The 22770-nt window shown below is 36.6% G+C and overlaps 1 protein-coding gene across 10 annotated transcripts in view; it reads right to left on the bottom strand.

Annotated features, from left to right (window-relative positions):
* Nucleotides 1–934: 934 nt before the first annotated feature.
* Nucleotides 935–22770, bottom strand: part of LOC137015278 (AP-3 complex subunit beta-2) — a 46153-nt gene continuing 24317 nt past the window's right edge. For 3 of the 10 annotated variants that reach the window (XM_067380133.1, XM_067380127.1, XM_067380135.1), the window contains exons 9-29: nucleotides 21755–21852; nucleotides 21418–21472; nucleotides 21080–21151; nucleotides 20876–20938; nucleotides 19449–19581; nucleotides 19057–19166; nucleotides 18803–18979; nucleotides 15390–15576; nucleotides 15178–15296; nucleotides 11634–11672; nucleotides 10949–11063; nucleotides 9579–9768; nucleotides 9331–9499; nucleotides 9015–9102; nucleotides 8829–8938; nucleotides 8371–8599; nucleotides 8208–8292; nucleotides 6141–6238; nucleotides 5517–5531; nucleotides 4413–4551; nucleotides 935–2248 (exon numbers count right to left, since the gene is read on the bottom strand). In XM_067380133.1, coding sequence (XP_067236234.1) covers nucleotides 2056–2248; nucleotides 4413–4551; nucleotides 5517–5531; nucleotides 6141–6238; nucleotides 8208–8292; nucleotides 8371–8599; nucleotides 8829–8938; nucleotides 9015–9102; nucleotides 9331–9499; nucleotides 9579–9768; nucleotides 10949–11063; nucleotides 11634–11672; nucleotides 15178–15296; nucleotides 15390–15576; nucleotides 18803–18979; nucleotides 19057–19166; nucleotides 19449–19581; nucleotides 20876–20938; nucleotides 21080–21151; nucleotides 21418–21472; nucleotides 21755–21852 — 2484 coding nt within the window. In that variant the 3' untranslated portion in view covers nucleotides 935–2055. Of the gene's footprint in view, nucleotides 2249–4412; nucleotides 4552–5516; nucleotides 5532–6140; nucleotides 6239–8207; nucleotides 8293–8370; nucleotides 8600–8828; nucleotides 8939–9014; nucleotides 9103–9330; nucleotides 9500–9578; nucleotides 9769–10948; nucleotides 11064–11633; nucleotides 11673–15165; nucleotides 15297–15389; nucleotides 15577–18802; nucleotides 18980–19056; nucleotides 19167–19448; nucleotides 19582–20875; nucleotides 20939–21079; nucleotides 21152–21417; nucleotides 21473–21754; nucleotides 21853–22770 lie in introns of all 10 variants that reach the window. The other 7 variants (XM_067380134.1, XM_067380129.1, XM_067380130.1 and 4 more) reach the window with 6 other exon arrangements.

Genomic DNA, 22770 nt, shown 5'->3' with positions numbered 1-22770 from the left:
TCACGAGGGTTATATTTCAGTAACTAAAATGTTTTTTTGTTTTTTTTTGTTCTCTAACAGTAGTTTTATTCATGCGTTTATACAATACGAATACATTTATACAATTTATTAATTACAATAAATTCTGTATACAATGTCTGTAACATTTGATGTCAAAAAATAAAAAATAAAATACAATTGTTTTGACATTCAAATAGCTTTAATATTTAAATTGGCACTGTAGGGGAGAGTGGGGTAAGATGAGCCATTGTGTGGTCCTCAAGATAAGGGGAAATGAGGTACATTGAAAGTATTTAAATTAATTTCAGGATGTATATTATCATTTTAAATGATCAGAATACATCTGTGACAAAGGGTTACTTAAAGTACATAAACCAACCAAATGAACCAAATCTTTAATTGTTTGCCTTTCTGAAACAGAAATGAAAATGAATGAATAAATGTCACTGAAACTACTAAACGTTTTAGTCAAAATGTTTTTGGCCTGGTAGTTTTTCTGCAATGTCGACCATTTTAGGCTGGCCCGGGACTACATGTGGAAAGATATGATACGATTAAGCATCAAATAAGGATTTAGTGTACTTGTACACTGTTATAAACTCAAATAAATAACTAAACCAGCTGTGTAATATAACAATGAAGTGATACCAGTTTATAATTCAAAGATTTAACTTCAGTGCCTTATGGTGGGGCGAGTTAAAACGCTGGCTCAATTTACCCCACAGCGTTTGGCTCACTTTGCCTAATAGCTGCCATTTTGAGAAAAATAAAACTAGCTAGCTTACCAATTCAGCTAAATGATTTGGTTGTTCTAAAATATATGGTCACGTGACAATAAAAGTGTACGGATGCCAAGATACAGGGGGTGGCTCAACTTACCCACTGGCTCATCTTACCCCACTCTCCCCTATTCCTGTTTTTCTAGACAATAATGGCGGAAATGTTCGATACAGAATATACAGAAATATTAAAAAGTATACAGAAATTGCATAACCAACTGGAATAACTTGCGTCCTATCTGCATAAATATCATATTATAAACAATAATCCACGTCAAAGTTAAATAAAAAAAGAAGACATCTTAATTTGAGTGTGTGTTCTCTTTTATTGACATTTAAAACTCTTTATAATAAATAGAGATATAATATTCAAACAACACATGATTTCCCACAGTCACACAGAGGTCAGTCAGTAAAGCTGGATTTCATTTGTTGACCTAGGGGAGGAGGAAGATCTGGTTTATGCCAACAAGCACATCGTCATAACTAAAAATTGGTCTAAAACTAACTACTAATGGAGTCTTCACCAGGATAAACAGCTTCAGATTGCATTTAAAATAATGGGATTGTGAGTTACTGTACTCCTCTGAGAGCTTCACGAGAACAAGAAGCTGATGAAACACCAGTCAAATTCAACAAAACAGAAAAGACAGACATTTCTTTTCAAGAGAGATTAGATGAGGTTGCTACAAAATCCGAAGGCAGTGAATTCACACTGATGTGTTTTGAAGCTTTTGATTTTGCTAAACCGACAGAAATCGACTGTGTAACGATACTAATATGATCATGTTCAACAAAGCTCATGTTTTCCACACCAGGTTTCTTGGAAACAAATCTGCTGTCGTCATTGGGATCAGATGTAAGATGTTACATTCAGAATACGTGAAAGCTAAATGCTAAAAATAAACCCTTCCGAAGATCACAAAGGCAACGATTGATCTGAAAGAAAATGATTATTAGTCTTGATGGATAGTTATTGGCTGGTTGATTACAAGGTAGTGTCCAAATACTGTATATCCTAAACAAAAACTGACACAAGTTTGTGCAGTAATTCGGCAGGTTTATGGTACACTGACTCTTTGATGCCATGCAACATTCAACATAGGAGGAACATCCTGATTATGGGGCCGTGAATGTTGTTGTTGTTGTCGTCGTGGTTCTGACACCAGTATATTTTTGATGCTACAAGCCAGTCCACGTGGAGGAAATATCTACACAGCGATGCGATTCAATGCGGTAAGCAGCAGCAGGAGGGTGTTGACTGTAGGGGGCGCCATCACTGCGACAGGGCCTGCAGAATATCTTTAACCAGCATCGTGCCGATCACCATCTTCTCGCAGTTCACTGTCAGCTGAGCTCCGCCGCCTTCCTTCGTAGCGACGGTGACCAGCACGAGACAGCCGCTGCTGACCGTTTTACCTGCGAATCTGTAAACAGGAGCGGAAGGAGGAGGAGGAGGAGGAGGTGTACTGAGATTTCAAAAGATCACAGGCCAGACAAACAGACAGCAAAGTAAAGGAAAGTGAAGAATGAAAGAGTTTTACGTAATCAAATAATAAAACTAATCAAAATATACTTAATACTAGCTTTTAACAAAATAAATATAGTAGCTTTTTACTACACAACAGTCTATAGGGCTTTTCACACTTGAAATAGTTAACCCTGGGTCATTCTTAAATGGAATCCTGGGTTATGTTGCTTCACGTTTCACACTGCTCATAATTTACCCTGGGTTAACAATTAATACCGGGTATGATGTTTCACACTGTGCATTACAAAACCCTGTGTTGCAGTGTAAGTGTCACTGATTGGATGAGCATAGCATGTGACCTATTTACATAAAGGCTCAAGCATTGCTCATCCTTATATTATATATCGCTGACTTTACTATCTGAATGGACTTTTTGGACTATAAAGGTAAGTATGAAACTCTTCTTCACAACAAATGACGCATTTGCATCAAATGCTTAAATTACTGTTTAATATATACAACATGCAGTATTAACAAGCAATGCGAAGCAGGGTTTCATAACTGGGCTAAAAAGTGTGAAAAGCGGAGGTACCTGAAAACTATACTTGAGTAGATGGTAGATATAGTAACTTCAATGCCCTGTAGATGGCGATATCACATTTGTAGCAGAAAAAACTGCTGCAGAAAAAGTTAGGTGCCGTGCAAAATGTAACAAGTAACTGCATTACTCATTACATATGTATTGGAGTAAAGAGTACATACACTTATTCAAAAATTCAGTCAAGTGGAGAGGAAAAGTTGCTAATATCTTTAATACTCAGTAGTGCTGTCAAATCGATTAATCGTGATTAATCGCTTCCAATATAAAAGTTTGTAAATGTGTGTGTGTATATTAGTGCTATCAAACGATTAATCGCAATTAATCGCCTGTAACATAAAATTTTGTAAATATATGTGTGTGTATATATTAGTGCTGTCAAACAATTAATTGCGATTAATCGCATACAAAATATAAGTTTGTGTTTACATAATATGTGTGTGTACTGTGTATATTTATTGTGTATATGAACATATTTTAGAAATATATATATATAATTTATATTATATATAAATATTTTAAATATAAATATAATATATTTTTAGGGCTGCACAACGATTAATCGTTTGCAAAATAAAAGTCTGTGTTACGTAATATATGTGTGTGTTCTGTGTATAATAATTATGTATATATAAATACATGCACACACATGTATATATTTAAGAAAAAAATTATATTTATATATAAAATATTTATATTTATATGTAATCTAAAATATATTTTTTTTAATTTATACATGTATGTGCATGTATTTATATATACATAATTATTATACACAGAACACACAGATATATTACATAACACAGACTTTTATTTTGCAAACGATTAATCGCGATTAATTGTTGTGCAGCCCTAATATTTTTGTTAAATATATACATTCATGTAGACATATATTATGTAAACAAACTTATTTTACATGCGATTAGTTGCGATTAATCGTTTGACAGCACTAATATATACATATAATATATATATATATATATATATATATATATATATATATATATATATATATATATAAACACACACACACACACACACACAAATTATATTATATATTTACAAACTTTTACACATTTGTTAAATGCAATTAATCGCAATTAATTGATTTGGCAGCACTAATGCTCAGTAAAACTACAAAGTAGCCAAAATATACTTTATTTATTCATCCCCATGTCATCCAAGATTTTCATGTCTTTCTTTCTTCAGTTGAAAAGAAATTAAGGTTTTTGATGAAAACATTCCAGGATTTTTCTCCTTATAGTGGACTTCAATGGGCACCAAATGGTTGAAGGTCAACTAATGCAGCGGAAGGCGTTCTTGCGGAAGCTCGATATTTGACTTCATAACTTGTTTAAATATGTATGCTTGGACTAATTTTAATTTGAAAGTGAACTAATCCTTTATGTACAGTAGCTAATTACCTTTACTAAAAAACTTGGTGAAAGTTTTCCTTTACCCAGGGTTCAGAACGAGTGTGAAAAACCCTTATGCTTTACCAAAGTAAAAAACTCCGAAAGTTTTAATTTGGGACAGGGCCACTGTATTCATGTGTGTGTGTTACCTGCACTCTTTATCAGAACCGCAAGGTACCCTGCTCAAGTTAGCGGTGGCCGTGACTCTCTCAACAATGACGTGTTCGTTCACACATTTCTCTCCTAGCGACAACTTCTCTGAGATTTCATTCATTCCCATCAGTTTACCTGCAAAAAGACAGAAAGCATCGCTTCGTGAGATTAGTGAAAATGCTAACTCTGTTCTGACTACCTAAGCAACATTTTTAGGAACCACACTTGCACTCCAGATGTTAAGGCTCTGAACAGTAGGCAGCAAAATAATGACCAAAAAATCGAATTAGATGTTATTAGCTTAGCAACATAAAACTCTAAAAGTCAGACTCTTTTGGTCTGTCGTGCATTAACAGAGCGGCTGCCCACAAAGAGTGTTTCGATTCACTCACTTAACAGCTTAAGAGTCATTAAAGATGCCACCTTGGAAGGTGTAGACAGTACACAACAGTTTTTGTGAGCTGTGTTGAGCGTGCTGGTCTCAAAGAGTGTCGTGACGGTACAGGGTCGATCGGATTCAGTGTTTCAAAGGCACATTCCTAGTGAGATGCAGCATATCGTTACCTTGACATGCCGTGAGAAAATGCATAGTCATGGTAACAGTCGCCAGGGCGATAATTGGAGGCTGCGTTAAGAGGGAGGGGCAGCTGGAAGCAAAAGCATTAACAGAAAGACAGGAAGGAGGTGTGCAGCTAACAAAAATATACACAAATGTCGCTAACATTCCCGTTAAGTTTTGAAAACGTTATTTCTGAATGTTCTCAGAATGTCCATTTTTTTAATGTTAAGGGAACATTCTATTTTGTCATTTTGCAAACATTATGGGAACGTTAATTTAGAATGTTCTCTGAACGTTCTGAAACAAGAAAATATAAATTTAGATTTAAATAGTTTTGAGAACATTATTTAAAGACAAGATAACTGAACAAACGTTCGTGGAGGAACGTTTGTTCATAATTTTGAGAGAACCTTTCCAGAACGTTCTGAGAACGTTCCCTGTTAGCTGGTTCTGTGTGTTTGTGTAAATAAATTCAGGGACTAAAGGGGAGGAGGAGGTGACTGTAAGTGCTACGCTAATCGGCTACATCAGAGAAACTTACCATTCAAAAGATTCTCTAATGAACGGCGTCAAAACAACCCCATGGAAGAGGAAGACATGAGTATGTTAAACTAATATGTTTCAACAAATACATTTACACTGTATGCTAAAGTGACAGACAGGTTTGTGCTGAGCTGTTAGCAGCATGCTCACTAACTAGCATGGGCTGAATTCCAATTCACACACTATCTGTGCTATAAAGTATGCTAGAATCAGTTTAGAGTGTAATATGTTGAAAATAGTATGTCAAAAGTACATGGATGTGCATGTTTTGAAGCTAATATTACACAACCCCTTTGTGCTATGGTGAATTGCTAATGAATTTAAGCTAATGAGTTTAACTAGAAGCTGACATGCAGTATATGAGGAAGGGGTCTGTGGTATCAAGAGGCAAATTTCTGGTTACAAAAGTGTGTAGTTTTTTTAGTGCACAATAGAAGTATGCAAATTAGGATTCTGCCTTGATAAAAGCCATGAGACTGAAAAATGGGGTCACATTTCATGAATAATGAACGACAGACATGAAAACTTTTCTCCTGCATAGGCACAGAAAAATGACAGATGTTTTGAGGAAAAGGAGCAATCAATAGAAGCGCTAAAATGAGAAAGGCTGACGTTCGCTCACCTTGCTCCTTCTTAAAGTCGTTTTCTGTCAGAAACGCCGGTGTCATTAGCTCCCCGACGGGCGGCTGGATCGTAACGAAGAATTTGCGGGTGTGAGTACTGAAAAAGACATTGAAAAAATGTTTTTTTAGTAAACAAAGATATTTGGAATTTATGGAAGCTTGTTTCTGCTGCTAAATAAAAAATAAAAGAGATATAATTGCGACTTTTTATCTCATAATTCTGACTTTTTTCCTCACAATTGTGAATTTATATCTCATAACCGTGACATTATCGCAATTTTGAGTTTATATCTCACAATTCTGACTGTACAACTTGCAATTGTGAGTTTATATCAGAGGTTCTGACATTATTTCTCGCAACTGTTTATATCTTAAATTCTGAGATTATTTCTCGCAATTTTGAGTTTATATCTCATAATTCTAACATTATTTCTCACAATTTTGAGTTTATATCTCATAATTCTGACATTATTTCTCGCAATTGTTTATATCTCATAACTCTGACATAACTCGCAATTTTGAGTTTATATCTCATAATTCTGACATTATAACTCGCAATTTTGAGTTTATATCTCATAATTCTGACATTATAACTCGCAATTTTGAGTTTATATCTCATAATTCTGACATAACTCGCAATTTTGAGTTTATAGCTCATAATTCTGACATTATAATCTGCAATTTTGAGTTTATATCTCATAATTCTGACATTATAATTTGCAATTTTGAGTTTATATCTCATAATTCTGACATTACTCACAATTTTGAGTTTATATCTCATAATTCTGACATTATAACTCGCAATTTTGAGTTTATATCTCATAATTCTGACATTATAACTCGCAATTTTGAGTTTATATGTCATAATTCTGACATAACTCGCAATTTTGAGTTTATAGCTCATAATTCTGACATTATAATCTGCAATTTTGAGTTTATATCTCATAATTCTGACATTACTCACAATTTTGAGTTTATATCTCATAATTCTGACATTATAACTCGCAATTTTGAGTTTATATCTCATAATTCTGACATTATAACTCGCAATTGTTTATATCTCATAATTCTGACATTATAACTCGCAATTTTGAGTTTATAGCTCATAATTCTGACATTATAATTTGCAATTTTGAGTTTATATCTCATAATTCTGACATAACTCGCAATTTTGAGTTTATATCTCATAATTCTGACATTATAACTCGCAATTGTTTATATCTCATAATTCTGACATTATAACTCGCAATTTTGAGTTTATAGCTCATAATTCTGACATTATAATTTGCAATTTTGAGTTTATATCTCATAATTCTGACATAACTCGCAATTTTGAGTTTATATCTCATAATTCTGACATTATAACATTATAATTGCGAGTTATAAAGTCGCGACTGTGAGTTTATTACATACGATTCTGACTTTATGCCTCGCGCATAACCTGATATTGCTGAGTTCAACATGTTCCTGAGTCAACATTTTTGTTGATCCTGGAACAACATTCAAATCAACCAATCAGATTTGAGGGACAAGTTTACAGATTATGTCAAGTTTAGGCTTAAAATCATGAATTGGTGCTTCTACATCAGTGTTATTCATCTATCATTTCCCTCTGATTTTTGGGATAACTTATGGGTAGGGTTAGGTTTAGGGGTAGGAATAGGGTTAAGACTAAATTTTCAGACTAGAATGTTGTTCCAGGATCAACAAAATATGTTGCAACTCAGCAATATCAGGACGTGCATAACTTGCAGTTGTTTATATCTCGAAATTCTGACATTAACTCGCAATTCTAAGTTTATTTCTCGCATAATCTCGAGATGTAAACTTGCAATTGTGAGAAAAAAGTCAGAATTGTGAGATCACAATTACCTTTTTTATTTTTTATTTAGTGGCGGAAACAAGCTTCCATAGGAATTGGATTCAAAGAACTGAACCAATCATAATGAAGGTAATTTGCATATAGAAATATGTTAAATTCTAAGTTTAAGACACCTTGACTAACATTATCATAAGTGGACATCAGGAAACAGAAGAGCATCATTTAGCTCCTCTTAAACACTCACCACAGCTGGAAGTTTGCTGCTTGCGTAGAATCACAGAAATCTATGCCTATCACCACGGTAACCGAGTCACCTGCTGCTAACACCTCTGAAAGAACAACGCAAATAGAACAAAAATAAACTTGAAGCTCATGCAGAAGAACTTGTACTGTGCTGGGCTGCATACCTATCTCAGAGAACTCTCGGATCCTCATGCCGGACTGCAGCTTGGGCTCCTCGATATGCAGGTTTTTGGTCTCGGAGTTGGTGTTGTTGGTGAATTGGATCTGGACGGCCACCATGTTGGGGTCTGGACTGAAGGGCTGCCGGCTGAAACAGTACTCGACCGCAAGACCCTCGCCCGTTATACGATGCAAGAGCTCATACATCTTTATCGAACCAGAAGGTGCAATGGTCTATAAGAAAACAGAAAACATTTTATTTTAGTGCTGTCGAAGGATTAATCCAAAATAAAAGTTTGTTTACAACTGTATTCTGAAAATAATAAAAAGTGAAAAAATGAAAAAAGGGAAAACTACTATTTTTCCTACAGACTATAATGAAAACACCCTAGATTGAGACAATATTTCTGCTGTATATTACGTTTACTGCAATTTATGATTGTACTTTTGCCCCAAAACTCACTGTAGGTGCCAGAATAGTGTCAGTCAGTGATAAACCCTCTAGATCAGAAACCAGACTACTGGACAGGAAGTTACTCGGAGTCACTGGAGCTGATGTTGGGGCTGGTTCAACTGAGAGAGAGAGAGAGAGAGAGAGATGATTTTACATTCAAGCATTTGAGTATTTGGTCTTGTATGTCTTACTCACAGTCATCCAGATCCAACAAAGACATTTCTTGTGTCTCCTTCTTGCTCTCTTTTTTGGATTGTTTGGGAGGTTGTTTTGATACGGGCGTCTGAGCGAAATGAGAAAAATACATGCGTGAACTCTCATCTACAGGGAAATAACATCAAATAGCAGTGTTTATTAACACCTTGTCTGAATTTATGTGACAACAGTAGCATTCTACTTTTAGAAATGTTTAATATCAGATAATAAACTTTAATTTATTATCACAATATGATATACACTGCACAGTGTTCACTAAATAGTAAGTTAGTATCCCATTTGGAACTAGTCCAACCTTCTTTTTCCTGATGTCAGTGTCAGATTCAGACTCCTCCCCTGACTCCTCTTCTGACGACTCCTCAGATTCGCTGCTCTCTGATTCGCTCTCTGACTCTGAAGCACTTTTCTGATTCTTCCCTGCCTTCCTGCCTCGTTTCCTGTCCTCAGCGCCGCTGCTCTGTTCACTGTGGCATGATGGAGCAAAACATGAGACATTTGGAGCAACAAACTTCAGATAATGGAGTAGATCTGAGGATGGCGTACCTCTCTGCACTCTCCTCCACTGGCTTCTTTGCTTTGGTCTTGTCCAGTCTTTTCTTTTTTTTCTTTTCTTCCACCTCATCTTCCTCTTCCTCCTCAGACTCGGTCTCTTCTCCACTCTCTTCGCTCTCTGAACCGGAGCCGCTTTCATCACTGCCGCTAGCGCTTTCTGACCTGCTGCCCGAGTCTGATTCTGCCAAGAGAGCGAGCATCAATCAATATTATTATGTAGCACTGACCAAGCTTGGTATTGTGGTGAGTTCAATTAATTTTTTCATTTAAAACGACACAAAGATTGGAACATTTTTATTCACTAATGAAAAGAACTGATAGATATAAACTCAAAAATTGTGAGTTATAAAGTCAGAATTGTGCGATTTAAAGTCACAATTGTGAGATATAAAGTCAGAATTGTGCGATTTAAAGTCAGAATTGTGAGATATAAAATCAGAATTGTGTGATATAAAGTTGTAATTATGAGATATAGTCGCAATTGTGAGATATAGTCAGAATTGTGCGATTTAAAGTCACAATTGTGTGATATAAAATCAGAATTGTGTGATATAAAGTTGTAATTGTGAGTTATAAAGTCAGAATTGTGTGATTTAAAGTCACAATTGTGTGATATAAAATCAGAATTGTGTGATATAAAGTTGTAATTGTGAGTTATAAAGTCAGAATTGTGTGATTTAAAGTCACAATTGTGTGATATAAAATCAGAATTGTGTGATATAAAGTTGTAATTATGAGATATAGTCGCAATTGTGAGTTATAAAGTCAGAATTGTGCGATTTAAAGTCACAATTGTGTGATATAAAATCAGAATTGTGTGATATAAAGTTGTAATTGTGAGTTATAAAGTCAGAATTGTGTGATTTAAAGTCACAATTGTGTGATATAAAATCAGAATTGTGTGATATAAAGTTGTAATTATGAGATATAGTCGCAATTGTGAGTTATAAAGTCAGAATTGTGCGATTTAAAGTCACAATTGTGTGATATAATCGCAATTGTGAGATATAGTCAGAATTGTGCTATTTAAAGTCACAATTGTGTGATATAAAATCAGAATTGTGTGATATAAAGTCGCAATTGAGTTATAAAGGCAGAATTGTGTGATTAAAAGTCGTAATTACCTTTTTAATTTCTATTCAGTGGCAGAAACAAGCTTCCATAAGAATCTAATTATAATGTGTATTTTCTATTTGTATTTTTTGTGCTTATTAGCATATGTAGCTGTTAGCTTAGCAACATGCTCTATTTCACCCAATAGTGTAGTTTTTTTTTTTGGCTATGACAGTATTAAGACATTAGCTTAGCAATATGCTAACATCAGACTCTGTGTATCTTCCTATATAGCTAATAAATTTTACCGCTATCTGCTGATTCGGTCGGGCCAGATTCTCCTTCAGAGTCCGAGTAGAATGGTTTCTCTGCTTTCTTCTCCTTACGATCCTTTCGGCTTGTGCATTTGCTCCAATCTGGAATCTGCAAAAGAGTCGCAAAGCACCATCAAAATCAGCTCAAATACATCTGGAGAACCTAATCAGAGAGAGAGAGAGAGAGAGAGAGGTTCATATAACGGCCATGAATGCCTCTTTACAAGCAGCAAACGTCTTCGTTTACACTCATAAATTAATATAATTACATTTCTGAGACCTGCAACTCTCTCCGCTCAGCGTTTGGTGTCTACAGCAGGGAAGGTTGTGCATTCATGGCCACTTTCATTCTTGCTGTGTACACTAAGACGTATAATTAAAGAAATCACATCCTAAAAAAGACCCCCAAAGACCTCCAGCACTGAATTACCCAAGATCAATTTGACTTTAAACTAGAATTAGCATGTTTTAACTGATGTTTAGAGCATAAATTAGCGATTAGCAACTAGCATCAGTGCTGTAGGCCATTTCTGAGGTGTTTTTTTGAGGATTCTGGTCTTTAATCCCAGAGCAAGGGCTGAAGGAAAGGGAAAGGCTGATCTAGCACAGTACAGACGCTACGCTAGGCTGGTGGCAAAAGCTCTTTGGGTCTGACGCTAAGGGTGACTGACAGACTCACGCTGGTTAAAGTGGTGACTCTTTCGAGCAGCCTAATAACCTGGCAAACAGGAAAGAATAAAAAGAAACGCAAGAATGATGCTGTGAGATGGCCAGAAGAAGAGGAAAGAAAAGAACAGAACAGAACAGAAAAGAAAGAAAAAGATTTAAAAAGTACACACAAGGATTCAGGTTGCACTTGTCAACAGATTAGCATGTATATTTGGATGCGTTTCACGTCCATATTTCGCTAACAGCTTCAGTCAAAGCAACTGAAAGTGTTTAAGGCCCGTTCACACCAAGGACCATAACTATAACTATAAAGTTTTAATAATCGTTCTAACTCTATGAGAGTAGCGTGTACAGCGATATGTATAGCGATAACGACACAGAAAAACACTGTCGTTGGAATCACTTTCAGAACTATTTTTTTCCGGCTGATGAACAATTAAAACAATGACAGCCAATCAGAAGTTTAAAAAGTGCAAAAGCAGCAAATGACATAAGCAGTGCACGCTTATAATAAACAGGACATTATCGTCCATTGGTGTGGACCCTAATATAGTTATCGTTATCGTTATAGTTATCGTTCTTGGTAAGAATGGGCCTTTAGGGGGGAATTCACTAATAATAAATAGCGTTATTTACATTCATCACTTGATTCACTATGCAAATTTGGTAACATCGTAAACACGCCCACAAATTTAATGCTGAAAGCAATCTGCACAGCACAATTCACATTCTTTTCAGTAATTTCTAAGTGCTATAGATAGTAACAAATGCAGCAGATTAGCGCTAATTGACATACTCTACTGGGACGGTCAACCCAATCTCACAGGAAAATGTTTTAAGAGGTGGCGATTTCATATGAATTCGTACTATGTGAATCATACGAATCATAAAAAGTAAGTACGTAACCACACCCATAAACCTAAACGCCACTGGGGCGTAAGTAGATCGTACAAAAACATACAAACGAGTTCATATTTGTTAAAGTGTTAGTTCACCGAAAAATGAAAATTTGGTCATTAATTACTCACCCTCATGTCGTTCCATACTCGTAAGACCTTCGTTCATCTTCAGAACACAAATTAAGATATTTTTGATGAAATCCGATGGCTCGGTGAGGCCTGCATTGCCAGTAAGATAATTAACACTTTCAATTTCCAGAAAGCTACTAAAGACATATTTAAAACAGTTCATGTGACTACAGTGGTTCAACCTTAATGGTATGAAGCGACGAGAATACTTTTTGTGCGCCAAAATAACGACTTTATTCAACAATATCTAGTGATGGACGATTTCAAAACACTGCTTCATGAAGCTTCGAAGCTTTTATTTTGAATCAGTGGTATCAAACTGCCAAAGTCACGCCCCCCCCCCAGTAATGAACCATTGAAATTTCGAAACACTTCTGAGGTAACGAAGCCTTGAAGCTTTGAAGCTTCATGAAGCAGTGTTTTGAAATCACCCATCACTAGATATTATTGAATAAACTCATTATTTAGTTTTTTTGCTGCAAAAAAGTATCCTTGTCACTTCATAACATTAAGGTTGAACCACATGATCTGTTTTAAATACGTCTTTAGTAGCTTTCTGGGCATCTGAAAGTTTTAATTATCTTGCTGTCAATGGAGGTCTCACTGAGCCATCGGATTACAACAAAAATATCTTAATTTGTGTTCTGAAGATGAATGAAGGTCATATGGGTGTAGACATGAGGGTGAGTAATAAATGACAGAGTTTTCATTTTTGGGTGACCCTTTAAGTTGAGTTTAATATAATGATTAACTAAACAACACTAAAATATAAGTGAATTTAACTCAATTTATATGAGTTTACTTATTGGTTTTAAAACTTAAATGATTTACGGCAATCGGTTTCCTCAAAAGGTTTGAGTTACCATAACTTATTGGGTTTTACAGTGTACAAATTCGTCCCCAATTAGTGAAAATGTAAAATAGTTACGAATTGCCATGAGATTGTGTTGGGATGGTATAATATCACTACACCTCTGTTATTCAGGCACCCTAAACGGTTCTTTAAAATGCAGAAAGTCACTGTTATATTGCTATTTATTTCTCCATCATGTAAAATGCTCACAAACATCTCTAGAACTCTGTAGGCTCATGTGTAAATAACAGTTATTCGTGTTAAAATATCGCTCGCAAAAGTGGCTGTTTAGTGAATTCACCCCTTTGTTTAGAGTTTTCAGAAGGTTTCTAATCATATACTCAATATGTCAATAACAAATCTGTATTAGGGTGAAGTTTTAATGCTTTGCTGAGTATTTGGTGTCACAGTAATGGAAGTGCAACATTAATATGAAGGTTTTGTGTGATGGTTTGCATGGCAGGAAATGAGGTCAGCAGATTTAAGGCACAAAAACACACTTTAGTATAGTAAGGTCGAGCTGGATGGCCCGACTACATAGAGGACAGAGAGAGAAGCCACTGCACTCTTGTGTGCACCTCTCTCCAGTCTCCAAGGAGACCGATTCGGCCCTCACTGGTGTCTATGACCTCTTCCTGCTGCATAATATGGTGGGCAGGAACATAAAGAGACAGACAGACTGTCAAAAAGAGGATGTGGATGAACATCAGAAGGGATATAACCAAAAACACACCCATCTATAAGATGAGAAATCTGCAGTAAATGATGATGAGTGCTTCATGAAATAACAAACATGATTATGCTGACAAAAACCTGAAGCTGGAGTCAAGACCCTGACTGATCAGTGTGTGGTGCAGACCTCATGCATATGTAGATTTGATCATGGAATATTAATCAGGAAGGAGTGGCATGTGGGTGTGTCTGTTCTAGAACTCTCATTGATTGAAAAGAAAATTCTAGAACCACAATTCTAGCATTTGAATTCTAGAATTTTGTTTTTAATCGTTTCTGCTCGAAGGAATCTATCAGGATCATCTGTGACACGCTGTTAATACAGTGCCCAACCAATTTTTCAGTGGCATTTGTCCCGGAAGTTTTTGTCCCATTCATTTTTCTCATAGAGATTTTAAAAAAAGTCTTCATTTAAGAGATAAAAGCATTGAAATAAACCAACCAGCTATGAGGTGAATCACAACATTACAAACTTTAAATTGAAGCAAAAAAGTTCAAGTGTTTTGGTGCGATTCTCTGATTGGCAGAGATTTCTCTGCAGAATCATGGGTAATGTAGTTTCTCATCAGGACTTCACGGTCTACCTTTAAAGATTTTCAAGTTATCATTAAAAATCAATTCCATTATGGCGAAAATGAATGGGATTTTTACTTCTGGAACCTGACACCAACAGGACTGCAGGATGAGTAGCTCCCACCCCATTGAAATGCAGAGTGTGTGATTAATGCGTTATGAGGGTGGAGTTATGCTAATGAGCGAGGAGAGTGAGCGATATAAAAGTGATTGAGAGTAGCATGTTTTTTTGTCAGTGCTTTGGGGTGTTTCTTTGGGAGGTCTTGCATGTTGGAGCTCCCTCTGGTGGTCTGTAGGTGAAGCACCCCTGCGCCCTCTGGCCCTGCCTCTGTCAGAACTGTTCTCCCTGCACACACAGAATCCTTCACCTCCACGTTGCGCACGGACGGGTCAGGCGCTGATTCGGGCCAGTCGGGCAGCTCCTGGTATCCGGCGGCTTTAGCGTTCAGCAGATGAGACAGTGACCCCAGCTGGAAGTGATCTCTGTCTGCAAAGATACGAAGAAAAATCACAAATGAGATCCCTTTAAGTCTTGTGAGCTATGAACGAGCAACCTCTGAGCAATGAAATATGGCGGTACCTTTAAATGGAGACTCCAGGACGGGGGCGGGCTTAAGTGCAAGGAAAAGCTTCTTGGCGTATTTGTTGAGAGCGCCGCTCTTATCAGTGGGAACAATTAGTTGGCGTATAAAGCGGGCCCGATCTCTGATGTCATAGTTTTGATCATATTTTGCCAGGTTCAGTACATACTGCGTCAACAGTTTAGTCTGAAAGACAGAAAAGAGAAGGAAAATTTAATTTGTCTCGGGAGTTTCATGCCTGACAGGCAATGTTACTTGTGTGTGTCTAAATGATATGACATGCAGACAGAAGTTGTCTCGCTTGATTTAACAATGACTCCTGTTGGGTCTCTCCAGCTTTCATCCAGAATGATGCTCTGATGCAGGGTTATTACAGTGTACTAAAACTAAAACCATAAAAACACATTTTCGTTACTTGAAATAAAATAAATTTTAACTGAAATAATATAAAATAAATAAATAAAATAAAAAATTCAGCCAGAACACTGAAACACTGAAATAAAACATTTCTGTCATGACAACTTGCAGAGTATTTGGCATGGTAATGGGTATGGCAATGTTGATATGTGGAATAGATCTGCTAAGCTGCTGCTGTTGTTGGTTATTGCTGCTGCTGATGTTATCGCTGCTGTTTGCTCTTGGTGGAATAGATCTGCTACGCTGCTGCTGCTGATGGTTATTGCTGCTTTTGCTGCTGCTATTTGCTCTAGGTGGAATAGATCTGCTACGCTGCTGCTGTTAAGCTGCTGCTGATGGTTATTGCTGCTTTTGCTGCTACTGATGTTATTGCTGCTGCTGCTGTTTGGTCTTGGCGGAATAGATCTGCTACGCTGCTGCTGCTGTTATGCTGCTGCTGACGGTTATTTTTGCTTTTGCTGTTTCTACTGTTGGTTATTGCTGCTGCTAATGTTTGGTCTTGGCGGAAAAGATCTGCTACGCTGCTGTTGTTATGCTGCTGATGATGGTTATTGCTGCTTTTGCTGCTGCTGATGTTATTGCTGCTGCTGCTGTTTGGTCTTGGTGGAATAGATCTGCTACGCTGCTGCTGTTATGCTGCTGCTGATGGTTATTTTTGCTGTTGCTGCTATTGGTTATTGCTGCTGCTGATGTTTGGTCTTGGCGGAATAGATCTGCTATGCTGCTGCTGCTGCTGCTGCTGATGGTTATTACTGCTTTTGCTGCTGCTATTTGCTCTAGGTGGAATAGATCTGCTACGCTGCTGCTGTTATGCTGCTGCTGATGGTTATTGCTGCTTTTGCTGCTGCTGATGGTTATTGCCGCTGCTGATGTTATTGCTGCTGCTGTTTGGTCTTGGTGGAAAAGATCTGCTACGCTGCTGTTGGTTATTGCTGTTGCTGCTGTTGATTATTGCTGCTGCTGTTGATAATTGCTGCTGTTGCTGTTATTGCTGCTGCTGTTTGGTCTTGGTGGAATAGATCTGCTACGCTGCTGCTGTTATGCTGCTGCTGATGGTTATTTTTGCTTTTGCTGTTGCTGCTGTTGGTTATTGCTGCTGCTGATGTTTGGTCTTGGCGGAATAGATCTGCTACGCTGCTGCTGCTGATGGTTATTACTGCTTTTGCTGCTGCTACTGCTATTTGCTCTTGGTGGAATAGATCTGCTACACTGCTGCTGTTATGCTGCTGCTGATGGTTATTTTTGCTTTTGCTGTTTCTACTGTTGGTTATTGCTGCTGCTGATGTTTGGTTTTGGTGGAATAGATCTGCTACGCTGCTGCTGCTGTTATGCTGCTGCTGATAGTTTTTGCTGATTTTCATGCTGCTGATGGTTATTGCTGCTTTTGCTGCTGCTGATGTTATTGCTGCTGCTGTTTGGTCTTGGAGGAATAGATCTGCTACGCTGCTGCTGCTGATGGTTATTGCTGCTTTTGCTGCTGCTAATGTTATTGCTGCTGCTGTTTGGTCTTGGAGGAATAGATCTGCTACGCTGCTGCTGCTGATGGTTATTTTTGCTTTTGCTGTTGCTACTGTTGGTTATTGCTGCTGCTGATGTTTGGTCTTGGCGGAATAGATCTGCTACGCTGCTGCTGTTATGCTGCTGCTGATAGTTTTTGCTGCTTTTCCTGCTGCTGATGTTATTGCTGCTGCTGTTTGGTCTTGGAGGAATAGATCTGCTACGCTGCTGCTGCTGTTATGCTGCTGCTGATGGTTATTTTTGCTTTTGCTGTTTCTACTGTTGGTTATTGCTGCTGCTGATGTTTGGTTTTGGTGGAATAGATCTGCTACGCTGCTGCTGCTGTTATGCTGCTGCTGATAGTTTTTGCTGATTTTCATGCTGCTGATGGTTATTGCTGCTTTTGCTGCTGCTGATGTTATTGCTGCTGCTGATGTTTGGTCTTGGCGGAATAGATCTGCTACGCTGCTGCTGTTATGCTGCTGCTGATGGTTATTTTTGCTTTTGCTGTTGCTACTGTTGGTTATTGCTGCTGCTGCTGCTGATGTTTGGTCTTAGCAGAATAGATCTGCTGCGCTTCTGCTGATGTTATTGCTGCTGCTGATGTTGATTGCTGCTGCTGTTGATGTCATTGCTGCTGCTGCTGCTGCTGTTTGGTCTTGGCAGAAAGTGTGCTGCAGTAAATGTTGACAAAGTATTTGAAGGTTGAGCAGTGAGCTCATTGGCTACTGATACAGCAGGAACCAATCAGCTGTTCCCTATAGAGAACGATGTGATTGCAAGCAGATTGAGTTAAGGACATATCAGCCTGTGCCATCTAGAGTTTCATGAGAGAACTTTGTATTTGTTACCTGTCCTCGCTTTCTAACACTACACTTTCCAGAGATATAAAGAATAAAATACTTCAGAAATTGTTTGTGCATTGTGTGGCTCCATATCCTATCTATGCTTTAGAGAATTAAAAAAAAATCCATAATATTTTAGATAAAATACACATTTTAGTCATGTCCCTAGGTTTTCATTCAGTCCTATAATGTCCTGTGTACCACCACAATGTCTTTCAGCCTTTTTTAACATAATTTCAGGGGTTTCCATAAAGCTTAAACTATCTTTAAACACAATTTTGCACAACATCGGTTATCTGGATGTATTCAAATGCCTTAAACTGGCTTTTAATGTATTTTTAATGTGAAAACCTCAGTGTGTACAATTAATGCTGCTGCCAATTTATTTTTATTGTTTACTTTCATTTATGAGTTTCATTATGTTGCATAATGCAAATTAGCTTGCTTACTGCTAATGTGTGTTGCATTATTTATCCTAGCATGTTGAACAGCAGTAAACAGAATGCAGTTTCAATGCTAGTTTATCTCAAAAAGTAATAAAAACACATTTACAAATTTAATTAAAAACTGAAATATAAAAATTCAGGATATTCAATAAAAGAACACTGCTTGTTTGTGAGACTGGCCACAGCCAAATATGCTCATCCTCTTACCTGTTTCGAGTTAGTAAGGTACAGTTTGGCAGCCAAATTGATAATCTGCAGCTTGACGATGTCCTCCTCATTGGTGAACGTTTTGGCCATCTTTCTCAGGACGTCGGGGGAGATTTTGGGGACGTGCTCGCAGTACTCGCCGATCAGCCACAGGATGCTCGCTCTGGCCATCGGCACCTGATGCACAGACGTATATTGAGGACTATGGAGACAGTCTGAAATGTGAAAGTGGGTAGTTCGGATCAGAACGCTACCTGGATATTATCGATGAGTTTGGCCATGTGTTTGATGATGTCACTGTGCTGTTCAGGCTGCATCTGCAGAAGCTTTTTGATCACCACCACTGATTCAGCCACAACCAGCTCTGAAAACACAAACACCAGTGTTATACAACACACACACTAAATATGACTCAACATTATCACATCTTTGGCTACTGCATTGCATATCTCTGTTTTTTAAAGCATGTGATGGATGGATTTCAAGCATATTTATGGCAACATTTGTATGTCAGAAGCTCTGATAAGAACCTCTTCTGACATCAGAACGGCGCTCACTTTATAGATAATTAATGATAGCCTGGGCATTAAATCAGTTCTGTTGCATTCTGTAGATGTTTGCGTCATGTGCGAACACACGCTCTCACCGTCTCTGTTGGAGAGCAGCTGTACGAGGCCGTTCAGACAGGTGTCTCTGACCTCACCAATGTTTGTAGCACAGCGACCAATGGCCTGAATGCTGGCCGCCACGAAATCCTTATCCATGCTCTTAATATACGTCTAGAACACAAATAGAGAAATACGTAATTATCTCTATTCATAATATACTGGATAACAGTAAATTTTATGTTTAAACATGTTAACAAAATGCAAAAATCATGTTAACAACATGGTAACTCATGCTAGCAGTGTGTTAAATCACACGAGCAAAATGCTAAATCACGCTAGTGAAATGCTAGCAAAATGCTAAATCATGCTACAAGTGTTAATACATGCTAACAAAATGTTAAATCATGGTAACATGTTAATCATGTTCGCAACATGCTAATTTGTGTTAGCAACATGCTAAATATTCTAGTGACATGCTAATTCACGCTACCAATGTGTTAAATATGCTAGCAACATGCTAAATATTCTAGTGACATGCTAATTCACGCTACCAATGTGTTAAATATGCTAGCAACATGCTAAATATTCTAGTGAAATGCTAATTCACGCTAACAACATATTAAAACATGGTAGCAATGTTTAAAAAATGCTAACAGCATGGTAATTCATGTTAACAGTGTGTTAAAACATGCTAGCAAAAACATGCTAAATCTCGCTAGCAACATCTAATTCATGCTACAAGTGTTAATACATGCTAGAAAAATGTTAAATCATGTTCACAACATGTTAATTCGTGTTAGCAAAGTGTTAAAACATGCTAGCAAACATGCTAAAATGCTAATTCATGCTAGTGACATGTTAACAACATGCTAAAATGTTAAATCATGATAGCAAACACGCTAATTCACACTAGGAATGTGTTAAAACATGCTAGCAACATGTTAAAATGCTAATTCATGCTAGTGACATGTTAACAACATGATAGACAACACACTAATTCATGCTATCAATGTGTTAAAATAATGCTAGCAACATATTACTTCATAGTAACAGCAAGCTAAAACATGATAGCAACATGCTAATTCATGCTAGCAATGTTTAAAAAATGTTAACAGCATGGTAATTCATGTTAGCAGTGTCTTAAAACAGGCTAACATCATGTTATTTCATGATAATTCATGCTAAAACATGTTAAAATATGTTAGCATCCTGCTAATTAATGCTAGCAACATGTTCATCTGTTTTGTGATTGAGTTTATTAACTTCAAAACATTCAAATTTTAAAGCTACTTTAAACTTTAAACCGAAAACTTTTAAAACTTCAAGCTTTTAAAATGTTTTCAAAATTTCTGGTCTGTCTTTTTCAAGTCAACTTCAAAGTTTGTCATCAAACTTGACTCATCTAATGTTACATTATATCATGTTTTATAGTCTTAAACCATAATAAGAAGATGTAAAATGGTACCTGAAATTCTCTCAGGATAGTGGAGATGTTCGTCTCATTAGCCAAATTAGTCAAAACCTCCAGCTGTGTTAATAAGAGCAGATAAAATCATCAGTCCAGCTTTAAAACACTCAAAATATCTGAAGCAAGATTCTTTAGTGAAATCATTTCATAACATAATATCTGTGCATAGTTTTTCTCATCAAAACAAACGTGTCTGTTCACCTTGAGGATTTTGATCTGCGTGGGATCTGTGGAGCGGATATAAAAACTCTTCAGATACGGCTCAAACATGCCCTAAAAGACAAACACACAGCATAATGAAGCTCAAAAGCATTCATCTAAATGCTTGCATACCTTCTGTATAAAAACATTCTTTAATACTGATAGAATTGTTCTATTCTATTATGCAGAAGAATAGAATATTCTGTTACAGAAAAGCTTTTAAAACTCTTAAATCTATCAAGGACAAACCACTGATTGTATAAAAAGCACAACATGGAGGTTTTCAGTTTAAATATTTAATCAATGTGACGCATGTCCATTACATGTGAATCACTTACCCGTCTCTTGATGGACATCGTGGCGACGTTCTGAAGCACGACATACTGCACTTCGCTACAGAGACACAAATCACACGGGAAACATCAGTGACACAACAGGTTTATAATTCAAAAACCTTCATGTGTATTTGAGAGGGAAAATTACATTTTCAAAAAGAAGCTAATTGGAGTGCTAAGTGTGAATGATGGATGATGTTTGCTGTCTGTCTGCTGCGTGAGAACTTCAGAGTCATCATCCAGTGCCAATTTACCTGCACTGACTAATGCCGATGACCTGTTTGTCTCAGAGCTGGTGTGTGTGTGTTTATGTTTCATTAGCACGCGATTGATTACTCACCTGTGGCTGCGCATTAACCTGACCAAAGCCTTAGCGATGACGCCCACCTCTGCTTTTGGAGCCAAATGGAAGTACAACTGAGCTACTGCCATCACCACCTACAGAGACAGAGAGATATTCATTACGGTTACGGCTGAATGAACACCGTTTTTCTGTGTAGAGGTCATGTGTGAAAAGGTCTCATTGTCTCAATGCTGGTAAATCAGCTTCAGCTTCACTTTGTCAAATGAAGGAGACTGTAAGAAATGTTAAAAACTAATGCTACTTTATGAGGACAAGTGTTAAAACATAATGGTAGAAATACCTGACACTAAACTAATTTATATTTTAATAATTCAGAAACAAATTAAAAAAAAAAAAAAAAAAAAACTTATTAACAACAGAAACTAACCGAATAATTGGAAAAAAATGATATTAAACAAAGATACATTTTAATAATTCCAAATTTATTTAAAATAAAATAGCCATGAATGTAAGAATTATAATAAAAATATATAATTATTATTATTTTGAAAAATTGATACTGAACTAAAAAAAAACAAAAACAAATGGAAGGTTGAAAAGGCTGAAAAAGGTTAAATGGTCCTGAAAAAATAGTCACACTTGCATTGTTCGTGTTCAAAAATGGGAGCACTGGAAATGAATGGGAGACAAATTACATCTAGTGGAAACTTTTGGTACTGCGCCAAAACAACATTTTACTGAAAGCTCATTTTTGGAGATATCAACCTCAAATTTGGAACGCAACTATGTTTTGAAAAATATGTATTTATTATAAAATTAAAAAATAATATTTTTGCGCATTTTTCATAATAGTAAACTTATATACTTATAATAGTAAACTAAACTCATAATAGTAAACTTCTATAATTTTTTTTAGTTTCACATTTTTGCTCAAAAAGTGATTAACAGGTAAATAAATGGATCATAACTATTCCATAAATAGCATATAGTAACATAAAATCTCCTTAAAATACAATATATATAATAAATAAAAAAACATTATCGAACTAAAA

Source organism: Chanodichthys erythropterus, chromosome 24, assembly GCF_024489055.1.
Source record: "Chanodichthys erythropterus isolate Z2021 chromosome 24, ASM2448905v1, whole genome shotgun sequence".
Lineage (NCBI taxonomy): Eukaryota > Metazoa > Chordata > Actinopteri > Cypriniformes > Xenocyprididae > Chanodichthys > Chanodichthys erythropterus.
This window is presented reverse-complemented; position numbering and strand designations above follow the sequence as displayed.